The 22,623-nt window shown below is 36.0% G+C and overlaps 1 protein-coding gene across 2 annotated transcripts in view; it reads right to left on the minus strand.

Moving 5' to 3' along the window:
- LAMA2 (laminin subunit alpha 2) overlaps positions 1–22,623 on the minus strand; it is a 606,210-nt gene that overhangs the window by 395,278 nt on the left and 188,309 nt on the right. For both annotated transcript variants that reach the window (XM_053222255.1, XM_053222254.1), the window contains exon 4: positions 17,315–17,557. In XM_053222255.1, coding sequence (XP_053078230.1) covers positions 17,315–17,557 — 243 coding nt within the window. The remainder of the gene's footprint in view (positions 1–17,314; positions 17,558–22,623) is intronic.

Raw genomic sequence — 22,623 nt, forward strand, 5'->3', positions numbered from 1 at the left:
TTTATGTTAAATGACTGTATATTTCTGTAGAAATACTTTTTTAAAAGCAAATACAGAAAACCTCTTTTACCTAATCTTTGTTCTTGTTCTCCCAGTTAAAAACAAACAAGCAAATGGTATTTGTCTTCCTCTCTCTAGAAACTTCCCTTTGTAGTTTTCCTTTAGGGAATTGCGTGAGCTGTAATCATGTCACTGGGAACCAACAAGAATGCCATTGAGTTTGCGCCTTTGGTTGTTCTTGAACCTTGTAGTCTTCCAATGCAATGACTTGTTTACTTCTGTTGCTGCAGCTGTGAGTTCTGGACAGAGTCGTAGTGACGTTATTTTTCAAAATAACCCCAAATCCTTGTCCCAGAACAGAATATCAAAGTATTATTTAGTTTGGCGTAGATTTTACTGATTGCTCTTGACCTGATTATTTTATATTTTTCAACCTTGATTTGCATTTACCTTATGCTTTATAGCCTCTCCCCTTACACACACACACACACACACACACACACACATATATATATATGAATATCTTATTTGTCATTATTTGATATGCTTCCAATTTTGGAGCCTTAAGTGCTAGGTGATGCTGTTTCTTTTATTATTGTAAAAGAAATGTTAGTATCATCAGAGGCACTGGCATCAGCTCCTCTCCACATTCTACCTTTGTTTCCTCTTTTAATAAAAATTTCATTGGGCTGAAAAATTACCTGTGCCATTTTCAGAAATGAAAGTCAGGCACCAACTGTGCTATTTTTCCCAGTGTTGGGGATAAAATGCCCTGAACCATCTCTCCTCTCAGTGCTAATATAGGGCCTTAACCAGGGCAGGGCTGAGGGTGATTGCTATCCAGGGGTCCCCTCCCTGGGGTGCCTGGAAGACACTAGTGAGCCTTGGCAAATTTCAGCAGAGTGGCTCTGTGGGTGAGAAGATGAGTTTATACACATTATGTTGCCCAGGACACCATTTGCCCTCATTTTGCTACTGTCCTAATGATTTGGGTTCCTAAGAACATCATTTGCCATCCACTGTCCAAGTTTAGACACTCTGTGGTCACTGAGAGGTGCTTTTCTTTGTTGCCTGACTATTTTTAACATCATCCATATCAGTAGGTTAGCCTTGTTAGCAAGCATCAGATACATAATAGAATTGACTAGGTGAGACTCTGTCATGGCACCGAGACAACACAATGTAAATGCTGACAAAATGGGTTACGTTGCTTTGGGCTGTTCTTTCTATAGCTCTACCCTTTCTATCTTTCCTTCTATCAATTCTCTGACGCTTTCATCCAGCCATCGCCAAGGAAAATGTGTGTGCTTTCTTTTGCATGGAACATTCTACCAGCTAGATTGCTCCATCTGGGCCAGCAGCATAGAGGCAAACATCACCCCAGGCCTGTCTTGAGGAATTATCACAAATCTACCTCTCAATGGAAAGACTGATGAAAACACTGGGGAAAAAATGAGTGACTAAACATTTCAACCCCAGTAAGTGGTCCCTCACGCTAAAGAGTGAAGCTCACATTACATGAACCTTACTGGAAAAGAATTTTCAAACAGGAAACATCTTACAAACAAAAGCAAAGCAAAACAAAACAACAACAACAACAAAAACAAAAAACAAAAAAAACCCAAACCCCAACTGCTTTTGCTCCTTATCCTGGTAAACAGCCTTATTTAGTTATTATTTTAACAAGCACTTAGCCATAATTATTGTACAGGAAAGGCGTTCTGCTCCCCTAAAAGCTGTTGCTGTACATGTTTCTGCAAGGCAGGTGTTTGGGTCTTTTCCTAAGTGTAAGTTTAAAATCAATTTTTTTTTCATCCTGAAACTGTTCGATAGCTCAGTCCAGACAGCCTCTCTACTTAACTTATTCAGATATTCAGTAGCTGAAATAATCATGGTGAGTCAAGCGAGTGCTATGAACACAATGAATTTCCCATCACTTCCTTCCAGATTTGCTGGGTGGCAACCTTGCCATTCCTTAGCCAGGTCCCTGCCATTTTCTTTCTCTCTCTCTCTCTCTCAGTCTCTCTCTATCTCTCTCTGTCCCTATCTCTCTCCCCTCCCCAATTCCACCCCCAGTAGCCAAGGCTTTTCTGTACTAGGCATACCTTTACAACACTGTACAAGACTTCCAGATGTTTCCCTGACTTCTTTAATCTATCTTAACCCTCCAAATATAATGCCTGTTGTCCACTGCACCAAAGATAGAGTTTCTACATAGGTAGTGCTCAGTACTTGTTAATGGAAAAAACAACAACAAAAGAAACAGCTGAGAACTACTTATTGGCTATGTAAAGTCACAAAATGTATTTGTAATAGCAAATCATTTGGTAGTTGAACTGAAACTGTATCCCAGCCATAGTTTTGATGTCCTGTCTTCTCAGTAAGGCAACTGCTTAGCAGTGATTAATGTGTGAGCTGCTGTATCACACCCAATTCAACACCAAGGTTTATCTGGCTATAAGATAAATGGATGCGACATAACAAATTATAAGAAGGAAGAATAAGATGTTTTTTTATCCACTGAAAAAGAACAAATGCAAAGAAAAGAAAGCAAAATTAAATCATTACTGTGACCTTTCTCCTCAAAAAATAATAAAACATTTTTGCCCCTTAACATCATTTTCAAAAACTTTCACCAAGGGTCTTGCAATAAGGTAGTTCATCCTGAAGAAAAGAATGGATAACTGCTATAAATTGGAGGCCGGGTTTCAACATATTTGAAACGCCTATAAGAAGGTGGCTGCCACCACTCCTGATACAACTAAGATCTATCTGCCCATGGGGTTATGCTGCACAAATAAAGGTACTGAAATGTGTTTGTGTAGAAACAATTGTATGCATACATGCTTTATATTCTATGAGCCAAAACAACACATTCCCCCACTTATTACTTGTAACCAACATACCCTCAACCAACACCCATGGCTCCTAAGTAATGCCTGATTATTCATATGAAAATGCTATTTGTTACCCTCCCCTCCACAAAAAAATTAATAAACAAATGCAGTATGACTCATTTTTAGCTTAATATTCTCCATATTACTAACCAAGTAAGGGAAAACCTTCACAAAATAACTACTATAAATTATTATACTTATAAACTAGAGTTTTGGTGAGAAGACTTGATTTACCTTTAATACTTGTGCTACAATAATGTGTACAGGTGAGGGTATGCGGAAGACAATTTAAGTTTCTGCAAATATTTCTAGGCATGCTTTGGCATATATTAGTTTAAACATATGAAACTGCATATTTATTGACTAGAAATAGTCAAATATTGGCAATTCCATATGGCTCAACCTAATTGTAGGCTTGGTTTTAAAAGGCACTTATCTTTTGAATAAGAAAATAAATAATTCTTACTGAATGAAGCTGAAGAGCAAATTTACACAAGGGGAATATAATTTTCTAACGTGTAATCTTGCCAAGGTTGCCATTCTCCTTTGCAAAATGGGTATCATAGGACTTTTGCTACCCACGATTAGAATTTAAATTGTATGTCTTACGTGATTGCCAGGTAGCAGAATTCAGCAAAGTTATTCATTTACATATTTCCAATGAAAATACATATTTGGGCACAGTCAGCCTGCCACGGTGCAAAATAGTATACATCCTCGGGCTAGCACGCTTTGTAGTAGATTTTTCTCCAGTTTTCATAGCAGGCGACCTGGTAAAGCAGCTCCTGATATCTTTTTAAGTTTGCTTGTAAAGTGTAATCATAACCATTCCACTCCTAGGTTACTTGTCTCAAGGACTTTTGATGATGGCTCTAGTGTGGAAATAGTTTCCCTAAGGATCAGAAGCTTATCCTATTAGCTTCAAGATCTTTTGTTGTGCTCTCAAGTATACTTCTGCAATAAAGATAATAATACATTATCTTTCCCACGTGAGACTGGTTTTCTGACACACCCTCAGGTTCTTCCCAATAAAGAAGGTAGGTGTCACTTAATTATCCACACAGTGTCACACAGCCCTTGTGACCAATGGCAAATACATAGAAGATGGCTTATTGGACCTACGTGTTCAGTTTATGAAGTGAAACAATTATGAGGTTTACCATCAGAAGATCTGAACTGGACCTAGACTAGAGATTGGTGTTGAACATTTACCACTATGTTACCACAAACATTTAACTTCCATCTGTAAAAGGAGAAAAAAACCTTTTGGTTTCAGGTGTCTTCAAGGCTTTGGCACAATGCATGACAAGTGCTCTATAATCAATGAAATACCATATGCAAAATTATTACTGCCAGGGCACCCGGGTGGCTCAGTCGGTTAAGTGTCCAACTTTGGCTCAGGTCATGATCTCACAGTTTGTGAGTTTGAGCCCTGCATCAGGCTCTGCACTGACAGTGTGGAACCTACTTGGGATTCTCTCTCTCTCTCTCTCTCTCTCTCTCTCTCTCTCTCTCTCTCTCCCTCCCTCCCTCCCTCCCTCCCTCCCTCTTCCCTCCCCCACTTGTACACTGTCTCTCAAATAAACTTAAAAAAAATATTACTGCCAACATTGTGGATAACGATAACAATAGTAAACCCACTAATCATCTTCCTTTCCATGGAGTTAACATTTTAACTGAAAGGCTTAGTCCCCATTTTGGTAATGTGAAAAAAATAATAAGACATCATCAAATCTACAATGACCTGCTATTCCATTATGGAATATTTGCTCAGGACTTCACTCTTGATTTTAAAAGCCACAAGATAATGGGGCACCCAGGTGGCTCAATCTGTTAAAGCATCCGACTTCGGCTCAGGTCATGATCTCACCAGTTGGTGGGTTTAAGCCCCACATCAGACTCTGTGCTGACTGCTCAGAGCCCAGAGGCTACTTCAGATTGTGTCTCCCCCTCTCTTTCTGCCTCTCCCCCACTCATGTTTTTTTTTCTCTCTCTCTCTCTCAACAATAAACATTAAAAAAAAGAAAAATATATAAAATAAAAGCCACAAGATGAGCTTAAATGGTCTCAAATGCTTCCTATAATTATTTTTCCTCTTTCTGCACAAAAAAAAATATTATTCCTACTTCATAACTCTATAATCTCAATATGCTTTAGAATTGAGACCCAAATAACTGACAACAATTTATAATTCTCAGTTCAGAGAACTTTAACATGGGCATTTTCTATGACAAGTTGCAATTAATACAACAAGTAGAACTTCATTTACCCAGCTTTTCTGAGATTCTTCTATAATGTGTTAGCATAAGTAAACACTTATGCACTTATGTCTCTATAATATTTGTGTGGAAGAAAAGAATTATTGGATATATAAGTTAAAAATTCTATGTAATATTAAATCTTATTCCATCCTTTGCAAATTTCCTTACATAATAGTGATTTTAGCACTGACCAAAAGTGGAGTATGTGAAAATAATGTTCTTCAAACAAAAAAAGACACTTGTCTAAAAAATAAAGCCTGAAATTTACTCAGATTAAAACAGACAAAGTTTTAAAGAAATGTCCAAAAGACTAAGAGATTAGTAAATTTAGGGGTATAGGAGGCTCTCTTTTCTAACAATGAGGTAGACAATGTCAATTCAGCCCAGATAGGATTTTACCTAATTGATAATACAAGTGACAATTTTAAAGAATTAGCATGAGCCAAAATAAAAGAGAAACACAAATTTTAAAAGTTTTGATAAGCCAAAAAAAAATCATTCACCTGGTCCTTTACTTAATATTTTTAATACAATTAAACTATAAGATGGGGAATTACTGTATCCCTGCCAAATGTAATATTTGATGTAATTATCCTTTGGAGAAATGAATCTCTTGGAAGTCATTTAAAACCCTGTTTTCTATTACCTCTTTTATAATGTGGATGAGATGGGTAACTATTTTCAAAAATATAATTTTATTATTGATATTAAGAGCCAATTTTAAAGGCTTCAGAAAAGGATTACTGTGATTAGGGTATTTGAGAATTTTATTTTAAAAAAGTAATTATGTTATTATGATGGGTCTCGAGCCTGTCTAACATAGCATTGTGTTCTTTCTCATGGAAAAGGAAAAAGAAGTAAAATTTTCCTATATTCAGAGGACTTTTGATGAGGCATTAAAGCATGTGATAAAAAACTTAAACAACTATATGTTGCTTGAAAATTTCTGGATTTCTAAGTACACTCATACAATAGGAGTTCTGTTGTTGTTTAGGAGAGTAACCCACTGTTGTGGACTCTATATTTGTGTCCGACCCAAATTCGATGTTAGAACTTTAATCCTAGTGTGATGGCATTTGGAGATGGGGCCCTTGGAGGGTAATTAGGTCATGGGGTGTAGCTCTCATAATGGGAATAGTGCCCTTATAAGAAGAGACACAAAAGCTTCTTTCTCTGCCTTCTCTACTATGTGAGGAAATCAGAAATGAATCCTCAGCCAGACCCAACCACCCTGGCACTTTGATCTTGAACTTCTTATCCCCAGACCTACGAGAAACATTTGCTGTTTAAGCCAACTGATCTATGATATTTTTGTTATAGCAGCCCAAACTGACTAAGACACCCATATAGAATCAATGACTTATGCCCCTAAGATGCTCTAGTGAGAAATCTTATGTTATCCTGTTTGTCACTGACCTTTTTAATATGGCTTAGTCTCTGGGACACCCACAGACTAGAACACTCATTCTATAACCATGTCTGGATGCAAGATACATGGAAGAGCTAATGCCATAATGGATGCAAATTACAATTAATTGTTTCTAAAACCCTCTTAATATAGTTTCTATTGCATCTCCTGAAATGTGATTCTTCTCCAAATCAAACCAGGTATGTGTTCCGAGGATTCTTCTCTTACTAAAACCTGTACCATCTTCCTTATGTGTTTAAAATATTCATTCACTATTTAACCATTTTGTACAGTGAAATTTTAGAGTAACTTGTCTTGAGAGTCTGGAGAGTTAAAAAAAAAACTTTAAAAAGTATTTTCACAGTTGTGTGTATAAATTGATATTATCATCTTGAGAAGATCTGTTGGTCAATGGATCTTCTGTGTTACTATTAGTTTTTTGAGATTCAGCTTTGAAGGCAAACTATAAGTTCTAGAGGAACTCTTTCCAGAACAGCTAAAAGGGATATTGATGATCTAAACTGGAGGATAAAAGATACAAGACCCCTCTTCGTGTGGTTACTCTTACTGTGGTTTGTATGACTGGCATTTCCTGTTGGCCATGATTATAATGAATCAAAACAGCTAAACACAAGATATACAGAATAGCATTTAAATAATACAAGTACCAAATCAGCTTAAAACAAAATGATCAAAGATAATGTAAAATAATTTAAAATATAGGCTATAACCAAGTTGATGAAATTATAAGAAAGAGTTCTTTGAGATGTAAAAGCCAGATTAAAAAAAATATTTTTTAAGACAAAAAATTCTGACAAGTATATAATACAATCGGAAACCATCAAATTCTAAGAACAAAAATTACAGGTGTGTGTGTGTGTGTGTGTGTGTGTATGAGACAATATAAAAGAAATTTAAATCATTTACTGGAATAAAGTTTAAAAAGGAAAAGCAATATATGATAAATGTAAATATACCAAGATAAAACTCTTAAAACTACAAATAAGAAAATCATTAAAAAGGGAAACAAAAATAAGCAAGATAAATAAAAAGTTTACGAAAATAAGAATGCAAAACTTTTATAAATGCTACCCTCTATTTTTTTCATTGAAGAGAGAGACTGTGCAAGTGGGGGAGAGGGGCAGAAGGAGAGAGAGAATCTTTAAGCAGTTTCCACATTCAGCGTGGACCCCAAAGCAGGGCTCTAACCCATGACTGGGGGATCATGACCTGAGCTGAAACCAAGAGTCAGATGCTCAATTGACTGAGACACCCAGGCACCCCCTTTTTAAAATAATTTTTTGACACTCTATATGTTTAGTTACCTATCAGAAACTAAAAAAGGAGGGTAAAGAAATTTTTCACAATATAGAACATTAAAATCCCTGTAAGCTAGAAAATAGGCAGCAGTCTGATCCTAGGTCTGTGCAAGTTCATGCAGAGAGAAGCAGGGTCTGCTAGGAGATGAGGCCTCTTGGACCTTCAGTGCCCAGCACATTTTCCAAGAAAACCCAAGACACAGAAGAAAACTTGTTCGTGGGCCTTCTGGTGCACAGAGGACACACTGGATTCAAATCATAGCTTCGGAAGTTACTAGCTTAGAACTCTGGGTAAGTTATTTGACCTCTCTATACCACATTTCCCTCAACTATAAAAAGACAAGTATTAGTACATCTGCGTCTCTACTTGTAAAACCTACTTGTAGTTCCTGCCATAAAACAAGTGTGTGATAAATGTTAGCTATCATTATTAGAGTCTTCCAGGCCCTGGACTCACCCATATCAGCACTTGAGACCTTCATCTATTCCTTCTGTTCCTTGAGACTTTAGGAAGTTCATGGTGTTTTGCTTTGCTTATTCTTTCAATCCTGTTCAGTCACTCCTGCCTCCCCTAGTGTTGAATGTACACAGCAGGCGCACTTTCATGCATCCCAGTCTCAACACAGACTAAGCCAATTCAGTCACACCACAACTAGGGGTGAGTTTAAGCCAATGATAGCTATTGGCCTAGAGAATTTGTGATCATATCATATAGTTAAGGAGGGAGTACCATAAATGACCTACTGTGATCTTCATTATAGTCGGGTGAACTGGCCGGGACATAGTTGGATAGTTTACTTGTCTATCCAAGCCCCATGGTCAATCAATGGCAAAGCTACATCTAAAAGCCAAATCTAGGGTACCTCCTAAAAGACAGCAGGTTATGCTTTTGTGCCTTCTACTACAATCCTGCATTTCCTTACTTAGCTTAACAGAAGCTTGTGTTTCTATTTGATTTTAGTAGATCCTGATAGATCCTAGTCCCAACACTGAGATAACCAGGTCTTAAGCTTTGGAAGCTATCATCTCAAAAGGCCGTTCTCATCTGCTTTCTGTGGTCTTCATGATTTTTCAATACTAATGTATTAATTTGACAAGGATTTAGTGACACTTTCTGAGGACAACATTGTTAGGAAGAATCTATAAACATCAAAAGAGAGGAGGAACACAATCTTCTTAATGTTATCTTCATTACAAAGGTCTGCTTCTTAGATGACTTATGGATGTTTTTTATGTGTGCAATTCCAAAATAGTTCAAATGCTCTGTGTATTCCAACTGAGTTCAAACTTGCTGTTTTGGAGGATGCCAGGTAATGCTTACCATGATGAGGTACTTTCATGTTGTTGTTCAAGGTATTAACTGGCACTATGTTATCAATGCAAAAATTACTTAAAAATTTTTTTTAATGTTTATTTATTTTTGAGACAGAGAGAGACAGAGCATGAGTGGGGGAGGGGCAGAGAGAGGGGGAGAATCGGAAGCAGGCTCCAGGCTCTGAGCTGACAGCACACAGCCCGATGTGGGGCTCAACCTCAAGGACCGTGAGATCGTGACCTGAGCCGAAGTTGGACACTCAACCAACTGAGCCACCCAGGCGCTCCTGCAAAAATTATTTTTAGAGAAAGGAGGTCTCTAACCCTCCTTTAGGATCTGAAACCCTAACACTAATTATTTCCTTAAATCTCTATTCATACTTGGTACAAATTAGTGATACCTGGCTTCTTTTCCATCAAGGAACAACTCCAAGGTAATTGTAAAAGGCTAGTTCCTCCTTTCTACGCAAATTCATACGTGCAGTCATGCTGTACCCTCAACAATATTACATCAAAGAAAGACTTCAGAAACATTTTTAAATAAAGTGTTGGGTTTGTTTCTTCATTCTCCAGTATTCGCAGTTCTAAAAATCACCATAATGTCAGGTGATGAAAAGAGGAAGAAAAAAATATGCTGTCTGTGTATATAAAATTCTGTCACATAGGAAATCAAAATTATATCAAAGCTGTACTTACAGTTTACAGGAAAAAAAAAGTGTCTTCAAGAATTAATGGTAGTTTCTCCAGGGATTTTTATACAAGCCTGCCATGTTTCAAAAGCAGAATCAAAGTGAATCTAAGTTCCATTTGAGTTGCGGTCCAGAAGAGTGGTAAGGAAAGGAAATCATATGTAAATATCTTTTCCTCTGTATGAGGAAATTGAAGCAAAAATTGCTATGGTAACCATGCATATTTAGTTAGCAGTCTAGTGACAATCCAAAGAAATTAATAGGAATAATCCCAGCCAGAGAAAGGGGAGAATCTCATATAAGGGAAAAACATTCACGATGATTTTAATTCTAGGATCCCTAAAGTAGTGCCATCTATACAGCCCCATATTTGTCAATAGTATTAATGTGATTCTTTTCTCTCAGCCATCTCTTCAGCCAATGATAACCTAGTTATAGCTCAAATTTTATTTACTCATCTCAAACCCACCCAGAGATTCAGTCCACCAAAGCTAATCATGTTTCCTGACAGAAAAACATTAGTCTCTTTAGTTAGAAGTATTGTGGCTAGAATGACTGACTGATCCCCTTTCCTTAAATAACTGATGATCAGTTCTTCTCCAGGGTTTGGGAAGGCTGAAAATGTCTAAACTATAAGTTAGGAGGAGGGGCATCAAAATTACCAGGAGTACTTGTTTAAAATATACATAGATGGGGCGCCTGGGTGGCTTAGTCAGTTAAGCAGCCGAATTCAGCTCAGGTCATGATCTCACAGTCTATGAATTAGAGCCCTGCATCAGGCTCTGTGCTGGCAGCTCAGAGCCTGGAGCCTGCTTCCAATTCTGTGTCTCCCTCTCTCTCTGCCCCTCCCCTGCTTGCTGTCTCTGTCTCTCTCTCTCTCAAAAATAATAAACATTAAAAAAAATTAAATATACACAGAACTTCCTAAACCCTTCCCAAATCTACTGAAGTATAAGCCCTGAACCCACAAATAGCTCTTTCAAATGCCCTCAATGATATCCAAATAAAACCAAGTTTGAGAGGAACCAGTGATACAAGCATGATTTTCAGTGGTCTCTAAGGGGTGGTTCTTATTAGAAGTTCTCAATAGCATCTTGGGGCAACTGCTCCCAACAGAGGCAGTACTTGAGCTGATAGAGTTGGCTCCCTGAAGCAATGCTGGAAGGGTTTATGCCTATGGAGCTGTTCCCATCAAAGCTTTTCTCTTTGACTGGCCTCAAAAGTAAGGGAGGACTCCTGTGGTCTGTTGCTTCACACTCTACAACTCCTATTACGGACAGAGCTCAGTATCATTCTCTCAAAACAAGGCAAGACATGTTGCCTGCTAAGCCCTCTCATGGCATTGATGATACACAATTTTTCTAGAATGGAAATCCTTGAAGCCCTTTGTTCAAAGCTTCCTTCTGTTTACAGCTTGGATAACAACATACTGGGTCATATTATTATACCACCATTATGCTCCATTATTTCTCTTTTGCTGGACCCTGAGACTTGATCATCTCATAGCTCAGAGCGAACTCTTCTTCCTCTGGGTACAAGCCCAGGATGCTGGACAATGGGACTAATCTCTTCCTGGGAAGTAGCTGAATCTAGATACTAGGGGACTGGATGTGCTGCTTAAAGTATCCTGTTGGTGAACCCACATGATCAATATTTGTGGATCTCTTCCAGGAAATGTGAGCTGGAGGTCAGCTAAGGGGCCAAGCCAGAGAATGTAGGGAAAAGATTGGGGTGGCTGAAGAACCAAAGTAAAGTATATAAGCAGAGATGATGCTACTAAAATTCAAAAGAACAGAAGGAAAAGCCAAATGGTTTCTAATAATGATATGGACAAAGGCAGTATTAAAATTTGGATACAGAAGAAGCTGAAGTTGGAGGCCATGATGTTAAAGGATATTTTAAAGGATTTTAATAGATCAATGAGGAATTTACCTCAGGTATCTTTCAGGTCTACACAGATGAACTTTTCACCTGAAGTATAATATTCTAGAATGTTCTAAACATTTTGACACATGTCCCCAAAATTCTCCAGACAAGTAACAATGTAATAAACCTTAGACTCAATTGATTTCATATTCATCACAGAAGACTAATTCTATGAATATTCTATACCTATAATACAAACATTATTGCTTAATTAGTGGGTTAAAATTGAGACATGTTTATTTTATAATACCTGAATTCATGAATGGGCCTAAAAAATACTTTATTATTATTTCTTCTATTCTTTGACTTGACTTTATATTTAAAGGTTGTTGTGAAGTGCTGGAAGAAAATGATCATAATGCTCAGTCAAAAAAATATATTTCAAATCATAGTGAATATTTACACACTGTTGTCCAAAATAAAAATCTATCTAGAAGCACAATAAGATTTATAAACCAATAAAAGAGGAAATAGATGAGAGATGTGCATATAAAAAGAAATACAAATGATGTGTAAGAAAACAGTTTCACCTCCTAGTACTCTTCCCCAAAATCCAGAAGCCCAGTCTAATAATGAGAAAACATTAGAGAAGGCAAAATTAGTAATATGACACAGAACACTTGACCAGTGCTCTTAAAAGCGATCAGAGTCATGAAAAACAAGGGAAGACTAGGAAATTTTCATAAATCAGAGGACACTAAGAAGACACAATGACTAAATGCAATATAGTATCCCAAACTGGATCCCAGAAAACAAAACAAAACAAACACTGATGATAATATGAATGAAATCTTGTATCAATGTATCAAAATAATGTATCAATGTTAATTTCTTAGTTTTGACTAGTTTTTGACAATGTTAATTTCTTGCATTTGACTAAATGCATGGTGGCTTTGTAAGATATTAACATTAGTAAGAGCCAGGTAAAGAAGAAATGGGGATTCTCTGTACTCTTCTTACATGTATGTGCATTTAAAATGATTCCAAAATAATTTTTAAACGTGTGTATGAGACTATGCTTCTTTTTATGGTAGTTGATATAATTAGTGTCAATACTACCAATGATAACTACAGCAACTGGAGAAAAATGTAAAAACATTTACTTAAAGCCATCTGAGAGTTATCAAGAAGGTGAAAAATAACCTTCTCAATATTAAGGAGAAGAAATATGTCTAAAGAGGCAATTAGTATTTTGTGACAGCTTTTGTCTGATGGGTATTTCCCTGTCCAGAAGACACGGTTGAGAGACTGAGCAGTGCTCTGATAGCCTTAATGTTCTGGGAAGACATAAAACTTGTATGGACAGGACTATGGTAAATCCCGCATACTTTGGTTTAGACTTAAAAAAAAAAAAAAACAGGGAGCCTAAAGTAAACCAGAACTAATGCAACTGTCACTGTGTTACAACACAGCTTTGAGTCATCTAAGACCCAGAAATTTGAATTCCTACAATTGTATTAAGATGATCCATATTGCCATTGCCCGGCAGAAGCATCAGAAAATCCTCACAAGGTAAAGATAATATCTTAGGCCTCAAACTGTTTCTATACATACATTTTTAAATATAACTTTTTTTATGCAAAAATAATCAGAATTGTTGAGGATATAAGACATCATAAAAAAGAATCAGCAGATGAAACAGATAACATGCATCCACAGAGGCCAGATATTTGAATTATCAAATAAAAACTCTTAAATAATTGCTACTTTATGTTCAAGGAGATAAAGAGAAAATGTTAAAAAATTAAATATAATTTTGTTAAATATGTAAATAAATATATAAAATTTCAGGATAAAACTAGATACTAAACTATTTGAAAATAAACCAAAGATAAATTCTAGAACTAAAAAATGTACTAATGAAATGAAGAATCCTATGAATAGTTTCAATAGCAGATTTTACATAGCTAAAGAATTAGTGAACTGGAAGTAAGCCAGAAGAAAATATCTAAAATAAAGACTAGAAGGCCAAAAGGATGATATACAAAAGAGGGTAAGATACATGGTGTATATAGTGAGAAGTTCCAAATTATTTTTAATTATATTTATAGAGGAGACAGAATGGGAAGGAGCAGTATTTGGAGAGTTAATAGGCTAAATTATTCCCTGAACTGATGAAAGGCACAATTCTGCAAATATACAAACCAAATAAATCTTAGTACAGAAAATAAAAAGGAATCATCTATAGCAGCACTGCTCAGAACTTTGTACAATGATTGAAATGTTCTATTCTTTATAATTCAAAGTGGTAACTGCTAGTCACATGTGGCTACTGACTACTTGATATGTGGTTGTGCAACTGAGGACCTGAATTATAATTTTATTTGCATTAATGAAATCTAAATTAAATAACCACATATAGCTAGTGATTATTATACTGCATAGTACAGATCTGGATAATCATAGTAAAACTATGGAAAAACAAAAACAAAGATAACATCTTTAAGGAAATCAAAGAAAATAGATAGACAATAGATAGTTATTCAATAGCTAACTTTTCTACATAAACAATGGAAACCAGAAGACAACAAAATATGCCAAAAGAAAAAACATGCAAATCTATAATTCTATACCTAATAAAATTATCCATCAGCATTGGAGGTAAATTGTGTTATATGCCTAGCTTAACCCATAGCCCATATTAGAGATGAATTTACATATTGGCCTTAAAACTTTTGAGATACTAAGAGTTGTTTTTGATTTCCCTGTATTCTGAGAAGTCATCTTCTGAGACGGCTACTTTGGCTCAGCTGGGGAAATTTGTCTCTGTAAACCTTTCTATTGTTGCCTTTATACTTTTTTTTTTTTTTTTGCATTTGCTGGTTTGTATATTTGTTTCTCTTATTTGAGTATTATGTCAATTCTCTGGGAAGTTTTGAACATAAGCACTGATTATATTTCAGGTGGTACACAAAAAGTATCATTTCAAAACTAAAAGTTAATGATAGTTAAGATTTATTTCACAGTCATGGGTCTGGGAAATACATTCTTCTATATTCTTCATATTATATATTGTTCTATAGTGTGATACCCCAGAATTAGGATTCTTTCTACTTATACTGGACCCAGTATCTCTGTCTCCTCTAAGCTCTTGAGTTTATCAATTACCAACTTTAAAAAAGAAAAATCAACTTCCATTCTTTACTAGAGGATGGAGAAAAAAAAAAAAAACATCAATCTGGGAGGTCAGGGGACCTTCATTCTCAACTCAGTTTTGTTACTACTGACTTGGAAGTTTTGGAGAATACTTATCACCTACCACCCCTGGACCAGTTTATTCCAAAAAGTAACATGTTTCACAGAGTAAGCTATTTAAAATGAAGCAGATATCTTAGGAGAGGTCCAAGTTTAATTTTTCCTCTTAAATAGTACCATTGTATTTCAAATATTTTGAATTACTTTCTTTTCCTAGCCTCATCCACTTTCTTATAAGAAAGAAATAGACCTAAATGCCACAGAGAAAGTTGAGTAAGTTGTTTCTAATAGTCACCAGCAAAGACTAGTTTTTAGTGTCTAGGAGTGAAAACAATATAGCCAGTTAAACAAACAAAGAAACAACCTATCTGTTTGTTCCTTGTTGGCAGGCTGACATGGTTAAAATAATGGAGAACCACCATGAATGCAGGGACAGCATGCTTTGAAGATATGCATGTAAACTTATAGGTTATGTATCTACCAAGACACTTTTTATGTTGTTCAACCAATTTCCGAATTGGACCATTTTTTCCAGGTACAAAAATAGCTCTATAATAGTATAAATATAAATACATAATTATGAGTTCTGGGTAAGCACTAGATCCAGGAGAAAAATAATAAAAATTCAACTCAAATCCATTATCTCTGCACACACTCCCTACTCCTATATCCTCAGGCCAATCTGGCCAGGAATTGGATGCCTCTGGGCACAAAGCAGGTTGAACAGCTGTTTGACTCACTGCATTCGACTCCTTGTCATTTGGCAGATTGAGATCTCTGCTGAGAGCACCATTTGGAATTTTTCTTCCCCGAAACTGGTATTTCCGTACATGGAATTTGAAATATAGTGAGGCTTTAGTATACATTCATGGAATAATATTGCCAAAAGGGAGTGTGACCAATTTATATCAAAAATACAACTTCCTCCAAAAGTGTTTCAAAAGATAACCCTGAACTGGCTGAGATTGGCCTGATAGAATATGAATATGGGTTCAGTGAAAATGTGACTTTAAAAAATGATACTGCCTTCAGGTGTGTGGACTACAGAGGAGTGACTATCAGACATGAGTATAAGTTGAGATACATGTAAGCAGATAGGACAAAAGTAGCCCGGCCACATATACCGAAGAGAGAAAGATTAGGAAAATACCATGAGAGAATGCAAGGGAATCACTAAGTCAAGGTTTGGGTATTTGAGAGGAGACTGCTACTATTAACTACTACAATACTACGACTACTAACAATAATAGTTATTATTATTACAGCAGCAACAGTAAAAATAGTTCATGCTTACAGAACACTTAATACAGGTCTGTCAGCACTGTTCTAACACTTTAAATATAATGATTCTTTTAATCTGCTTAATGATTATATGGCATAAGGGCTATTAGTATTTTTACCGATTCATGGAAGATGAAACTGAAGCACAGAGAACTTAAGTCACTGACTCAAGATGATACAGATGGTAACAGGTGAAGCCATGATTTGAATAAATGTAAAATCTTAACCAAGGATAAAAGATGCTACAAGAAGCTGAACACTTTTGAATTAAGCATGAAATAAGCAAATCCTGACCAAAAACACACAAATAACCCAACCGTACCCCTCCCTATGTGGCAAGAGCAGAAAAACATGCAAAAACCAACACAATTCCCTTTGATTTAGGTCCTTCATATCAATTATATTTCTTCCTAAATTTCAGGTCTTTTGTCCCCTTCTTTTTTTTTAATGTTTATTTATTTTTGAGACAGAGAGAGACAGAGCATGAATGGGGGAGGGGCAGGGAGAGAGGGAGACACAGAGTCCGAAGCAGGCTCCAGGCTCTGAGCTGACAGCACAGAGCCCGACGCAGGGCTCGAACTCACAAACCGCAAGATCATTACCTGAGCCGAAGTCGGATGCTTAACCCACTGAGCCACCAGGTGCCCCTCTTTTGTCCCCTTCTTGAGACCATAATATACACAGATCTAAGGCTTCCCTGAGGGTCTCAATCTTTCTCCAATTATGAGCAATCTCATTGTCAAAAGAAAGTCTCTTAATATGTAAAATTAATCACTGACTTTCCAACTTAAACCCTTTCTTCTTCTCTGATCTTTATTGAGGTTGGGACACACACACTGGACGAAGGTAGTTAAAATTCTAATCACCTTGGGTTTTCCCTTTTTATTTAATAACTCATTTAAATGTACTTCTGCTAAATCCTATTTTAAAATCTCCCTGACATTAATTACTGATATATTCACATCTTTCTGACAGGCCTACTTTGCCCTCTGAAATGTACTTATGGTGAGTTTTCTCATCTTACCTCTCCATTTTCTAAGGGGTGTATCTTGGAATAAAATGAAGTGCAGATGACCTCATCGTCTTTGGCATATGATGGCGGTCCAGTGCGGGGATAAATATTGTAAAGTGTTAGACACTCCGTGTCTGTCACAGCATGATACTGCCAAGGCTTGTATTCGACATCATCAAGTGAGCGTTCCAAAATCCAGTTTCCAGGCCGCGGGGAATTAGCTGCTTTCACAATCACATAAGCAATCTGGAACACCTGGAGAAGAGTGACCACAAAAACACGTAACTTTGAATTCCAAAGTATTCTCACCATTTGTTTTGCAAATATAGAGCTTAATGCTACAGTAAGTTTTATTTCAGATTTTATTCTATAACCCTATTATGTTCTCTGAAATGATTTTACTGTTACATGCTCATGTTTAATACCTTTTTCTAAAATGCCGTGTTTCATCTTGACAGCCATGACTTTAAAAGAAATGGGTTAAGATTAGATTTTAGTTCTCTAACAAATAATTGACATCATTTCACCTGATTTTTTAAATTCCATTATAATCATGATCACCTAAAGCATTCATTAAACACCAATTTACTCACCCTACTGTATTAGAGGATATAAAGTATGAGTCCGAAACTCCTTGTGTGGATAAGTGTTGGATTGTTTAGAAAATATACTTACTTATATCACCTAATCCTCAGAAAAGTACCATGTAGGTGGAATTAGTATGATGAGCAAAAATAACATAGAGCTTCAGAGGCATAGACTTGTGTTCAAATTGTATTCTCAGTATTTATGTGACCTTGGGCAGATGATTTTACTTTCCCAACTTTTAGCTTCCTTTCCTACAAATTAGGGTTAATAATAAGCACAGTACTGACAGACAATGTGGATTCAATGAGATAATGTATAAAAAGTACCTGGAAAAGGACTTGTACATACTCAATAAATGTCGATTACTTTACAACACCCAAAGAGAAAATAATGGAGAAGAAATTCTGGGACCTGCAGACAACTGATTGAAATAAAATTAAATAAAGGGTGACTATACTTTCTGAACAAGAAGTAAACATGTATTTTAAAAAAGGAAGATAAAGAAAGACATGAAGTTACTACATATCAACAGGGTGAAAATTGAGGGGATTGTGGCAAACCTTTATTTTGAAATCTACATAAAGTATGAAGGCATAAAAAGTAAGCATTCTAGATGTTTTGCGAAGGTGCATAACCAATGAAGTCCAAAAGAATAATGCACAAACATTATTGAGTGACATTTATATGCAATGCCCTGGGTAGAAAGATAGATATAAGCTAGTTTAAATTACAGTCCTACCATTCATGGGTTGATAATATATTGTAATAATGAGACACATAAAAAGTATACTAATAATAAAGCAACATGATATGTTTCTGTTTAGTAAATACTATGGTATATGGGGAGACTGAAAACTCTAAGCTCTGAGGAATTAGAATAACTGGAATGGTACAAGTGGGGGGACAGGCCCACAAAAATGTGACTAAAGGACCCACTGGACCACAGAGGGAACACAGAGGAAATTCTGAAAGAAATGTTCTAGAAATAAACTTCGTCTGCTTCATAGTTTTGACATGAGCCCTTCATGAATGCATGTACAGTGTCCATAGGCAACTCTAAAGGGATGAACCTAAAAATATGAAAAGTTTTAAAATAGAAGGGGACAACACGAATAGTGCTGATGCTGGTCTTTTGTGATGTGTATGAGAACATGGGCACAGGTGTGCTCGGAGAGGAAACACAAGCCATCAAATGATTGAAAGTAGGACCGGTATTGGTCTTTTAGGCACAGTTGTGGAAAAACTAGTTATTAAAATTCTGAAATACTTCTGTACTTGTTGGTAAATCGCTGCTGCCCAAGCCTCCCAAATGCCTCCTCACCCCCTGAGACCATCTTGTTAACCTCAGTGTAGCAAGGAACAGCCAAGACATCTGCTGTCATTGGTTGGGACTTTGGCAGTTCTGCTTTACTGACTATCACTCCAAGTGGGAAATATTATGAGTGTGTAAATACAAATTCATAAATAGTATGAATTTATAAATATAAGCTTATAAATATAAATTTACAAAGGTATATAGGTAAGGATAAGTGCAAATAGACACATATCCACGTATGTGCATATGTGCTTTGACATTTTGGGGAAGGTATACATATACATGTTAAAGCTATTCACCTCTGGGGTTTGAGGATAAGGAGTCGAGAAGGAGAAGAGATTTTACTATTCATCCAATATCTTGCTATATTGATTGTATTAACATAAATGTCTTAGTTTTTAATAGATATTTTCAATTTTTTTAATGTTTATTTATTTTTGAGACAGAGAGAGAGCATGAATGGGGGAGGGTCAGAGAGACAGGGAGACACAGAATCCGAAGCAGGCTCCAGGCTCTGAGCTGTCAGCACAGAGCCCAATGTGGGGCTCGAGCCCATGGACGGTGATATCATGACCGGAGCTGAAGTTGGACGCCCCACCGACTGAGCCACCCAGGCACCCCTTTAATAGATATTTTTTAAATAAATAACAATTAATCAAAAAGTATCAAAAAAAATAAGAGTAGGAGTAAGAAGAAACATACTCTATTAATTGTTATCCAAGATATTTGTGGTTTCTGCATTGTTTTTGGTGTTATTCATGAGGAAGTATTTCTCTTAGACATTCTGTATTCAACAATCCATGCACATGGAATTTTTTTATAAATAAATTCATTGAGGAACATACCAATTGATTAATCTGATATAACACAGAGATAGTTCTTTCTACTATAAGCATAAAGCACTGATCTTAATTTCTCATAACGCTAAATTATTCACAGCAATGTCTGTAAAATGATGAAAAAAAATTAAAATAACTAAATTGTGATCTCCGAAAGGTCAGAGACTATAGCTTTTATATCTTGAAAGATGCTAAAATCCTTATAACTCTTGAAATAGTGGGCATTCAATATTAATTACTTTCATTTGCATAACCAGAGTCACTGTAACATGCTACCATGTTACTTCTACTAGCTTAACACTTTTTTTTTTCTGTTAGATCTTGATTCCCAGTCAACACTAGAGTATTTTTTCACTTGCAAGAACTAAGACATACGTTACTTGGGTATTCATTATGTTATGCCTCTATGAACTAAGGAAATTGCTTCAACTCTTTTACCCTCTGTTCCCCAATGTTTATTTTCCAAAGTCAAAACCGTGGAAGACATAATGAAATGATGAAAACAAAACACAGCATGTTCTTTGGAAAAAGAATCTATGTAAATATTTTAAATTAGTATTCAGGAAAAAAAATTGCACACATGTATTTTTTTTAAATGGAAAACAAAAAGAGGAATAGCAAAGCATAATTAGAGATCATAGGTGCCCGATAAGAAAAATATACACGGAAATTATAAAGAATTTTGTTTAGAAAGCAGATCATCAAGCAAATATGGAAAGAGTCCAAATTCTCCTAGCACAACAATGTGGATTTATGACTTAGGAGCTTCTGCGTTGGTTCTGGAATAGTAGATGAAATCCATGAAACAAAGTTATACTAGAAACCCCACAGATTCTTTCTATAATTCAATATAACAGCCAGCATTTAGTGACATGGAAAAGCAGCCACTGCCTTAGAGAACATTGGAGGAGTCCCATTTCAAAACAATATCCCTCTTTCATTTACTTTCTATGGATTCTTTCACATTTCATGCAAAATTAATTAAATTAGCTTGCATGTAGTATTTTGAATAAACTTTTAAAAATGTGGTAGACAGCATTATTGAAAAACACAATGAATAGTAGTATTCTTTGAAGGCATCAGAGAATGACTGTGGAAATTTTAACAGTGATGTTCTAAGTACAACATTTTAATGACCCTAATAGAATAATTTTCTAATGTACCTATGCCACTTTTATTAACTATGTCTTGTTTTCCAGTATAAAGACTTGTCAAAATCAGTAATTATAAAACCTTTTTTTTAAAGATGAACAAAACCCTAATCTGTGGTGTGCAACAAGGAAAGCAAACACCTCATTAGAGGAAGTACAAAAACTCTGTGACAGCCAGGCTTCGATGAACCTTAGTGAGACACAATACCGCAATTTTTTTCCCTCTGTCACGGGCATTTTTTTACAAACTTCATGGCTTGCAAAAAATCCAAATAACTTTTGAAATAACATCAAATGTTGGACATTTTACTGGAACAAAGACAACTTTCTATTTCATATTCCATTCAGATATCACCTAGGAAAATATCTTGTAATTACTACACAGATGCAGCATTAAATTAGATGTTCTTTCTTTAATGTGCATAGTATTAAAAACTTGATCTCATTTAGAGAATTGGAATTGGTGAACAGAATCTTCTGAAGAATCCTTCAGTTCCAAAATAACAAGGAACATATGCAGTGATGTTTTGCCCATCATGGCTGAGAGAAGATAATACTGTAACAGTACTGGGGTAAAAGAGGAGACCTCACAGCCTAAAGTGAGCAACCTAGTAATCCTCGCTATTCTAGCTTGTGCCCTGGGCTGAATATCTTAGCTCACCTATAACCTATGTGGATAAGTCTGACATCTACAACCAATTTCTAACACATGAATTGTTAGGTCTGGATTTTTAAAAATTATTCTCTTCTATGACTCTCCGGAATCCACTGTATTCCAGTTTCTTTGTGTTCAGAAGAATCACAGATCTAGGAAAATGCTACCAAAGAGTACTGAATTTTATGGATTTCACTGAGACTTTTGAGTGACACTGGCACATAGTTAAGAGAGCTAGGTCAAAGTATGGCTCCTTAATGATGTAGCAAAGCCATAGAACCTTAGTTTCCGATAGACCTGATCCACATGAAAGCCATAAAAATATTAACAAAGGTTACTCTCTATGGAAGATGAAACTTCATCCTTCTCATAGGACTTGACTTAAATTACTCTTTTCCATTTTTACTTTCCTAATCTCTCAAGAGAACAACATGTGGTCATCTAAATTCTTCTCACTGTTGGGCTCTACCTCCCTCCCAACATTGCTGTCTGTGGACTTCCTATAGCAAACAGTTGTTCATATAGCAAAACCGCTTGATTATGAGGAGGCTTTGCATTATTATAGCACCCGCTCTTGCCAATGTTATGGATGTTAAAATTTCTACATGGTGTGATGCCAACTCTAATATATTTTAAAAACTCACCTGTATTCTTAGTTCTACTAGTAAGTTTGTCAAATTCTCTCACTTATCCATACAGGTATATTAGCATTCAGAAAACAATGAGATTACACATTTTGAGAACCAGAAAGGGCTTTAGGAATCAGGTGTTTC

This window comes from Acinonyx jubatus, chromosome B2, assembly GCF_027475565.1.
Source record: "Acinonyx jubatus isolate Ajub_Pintada_27869175 chromosome B2, VMU_Ajub_asm_v1.0, whole genome shotgun sequence".
In the NCBI taxonomy this organism is placed as follows: Eukaryota; Metazoa; Chordata; class Mammalia; order Carnivora; family Felidae; genus Acinonyx; species Acinonyx jubatus.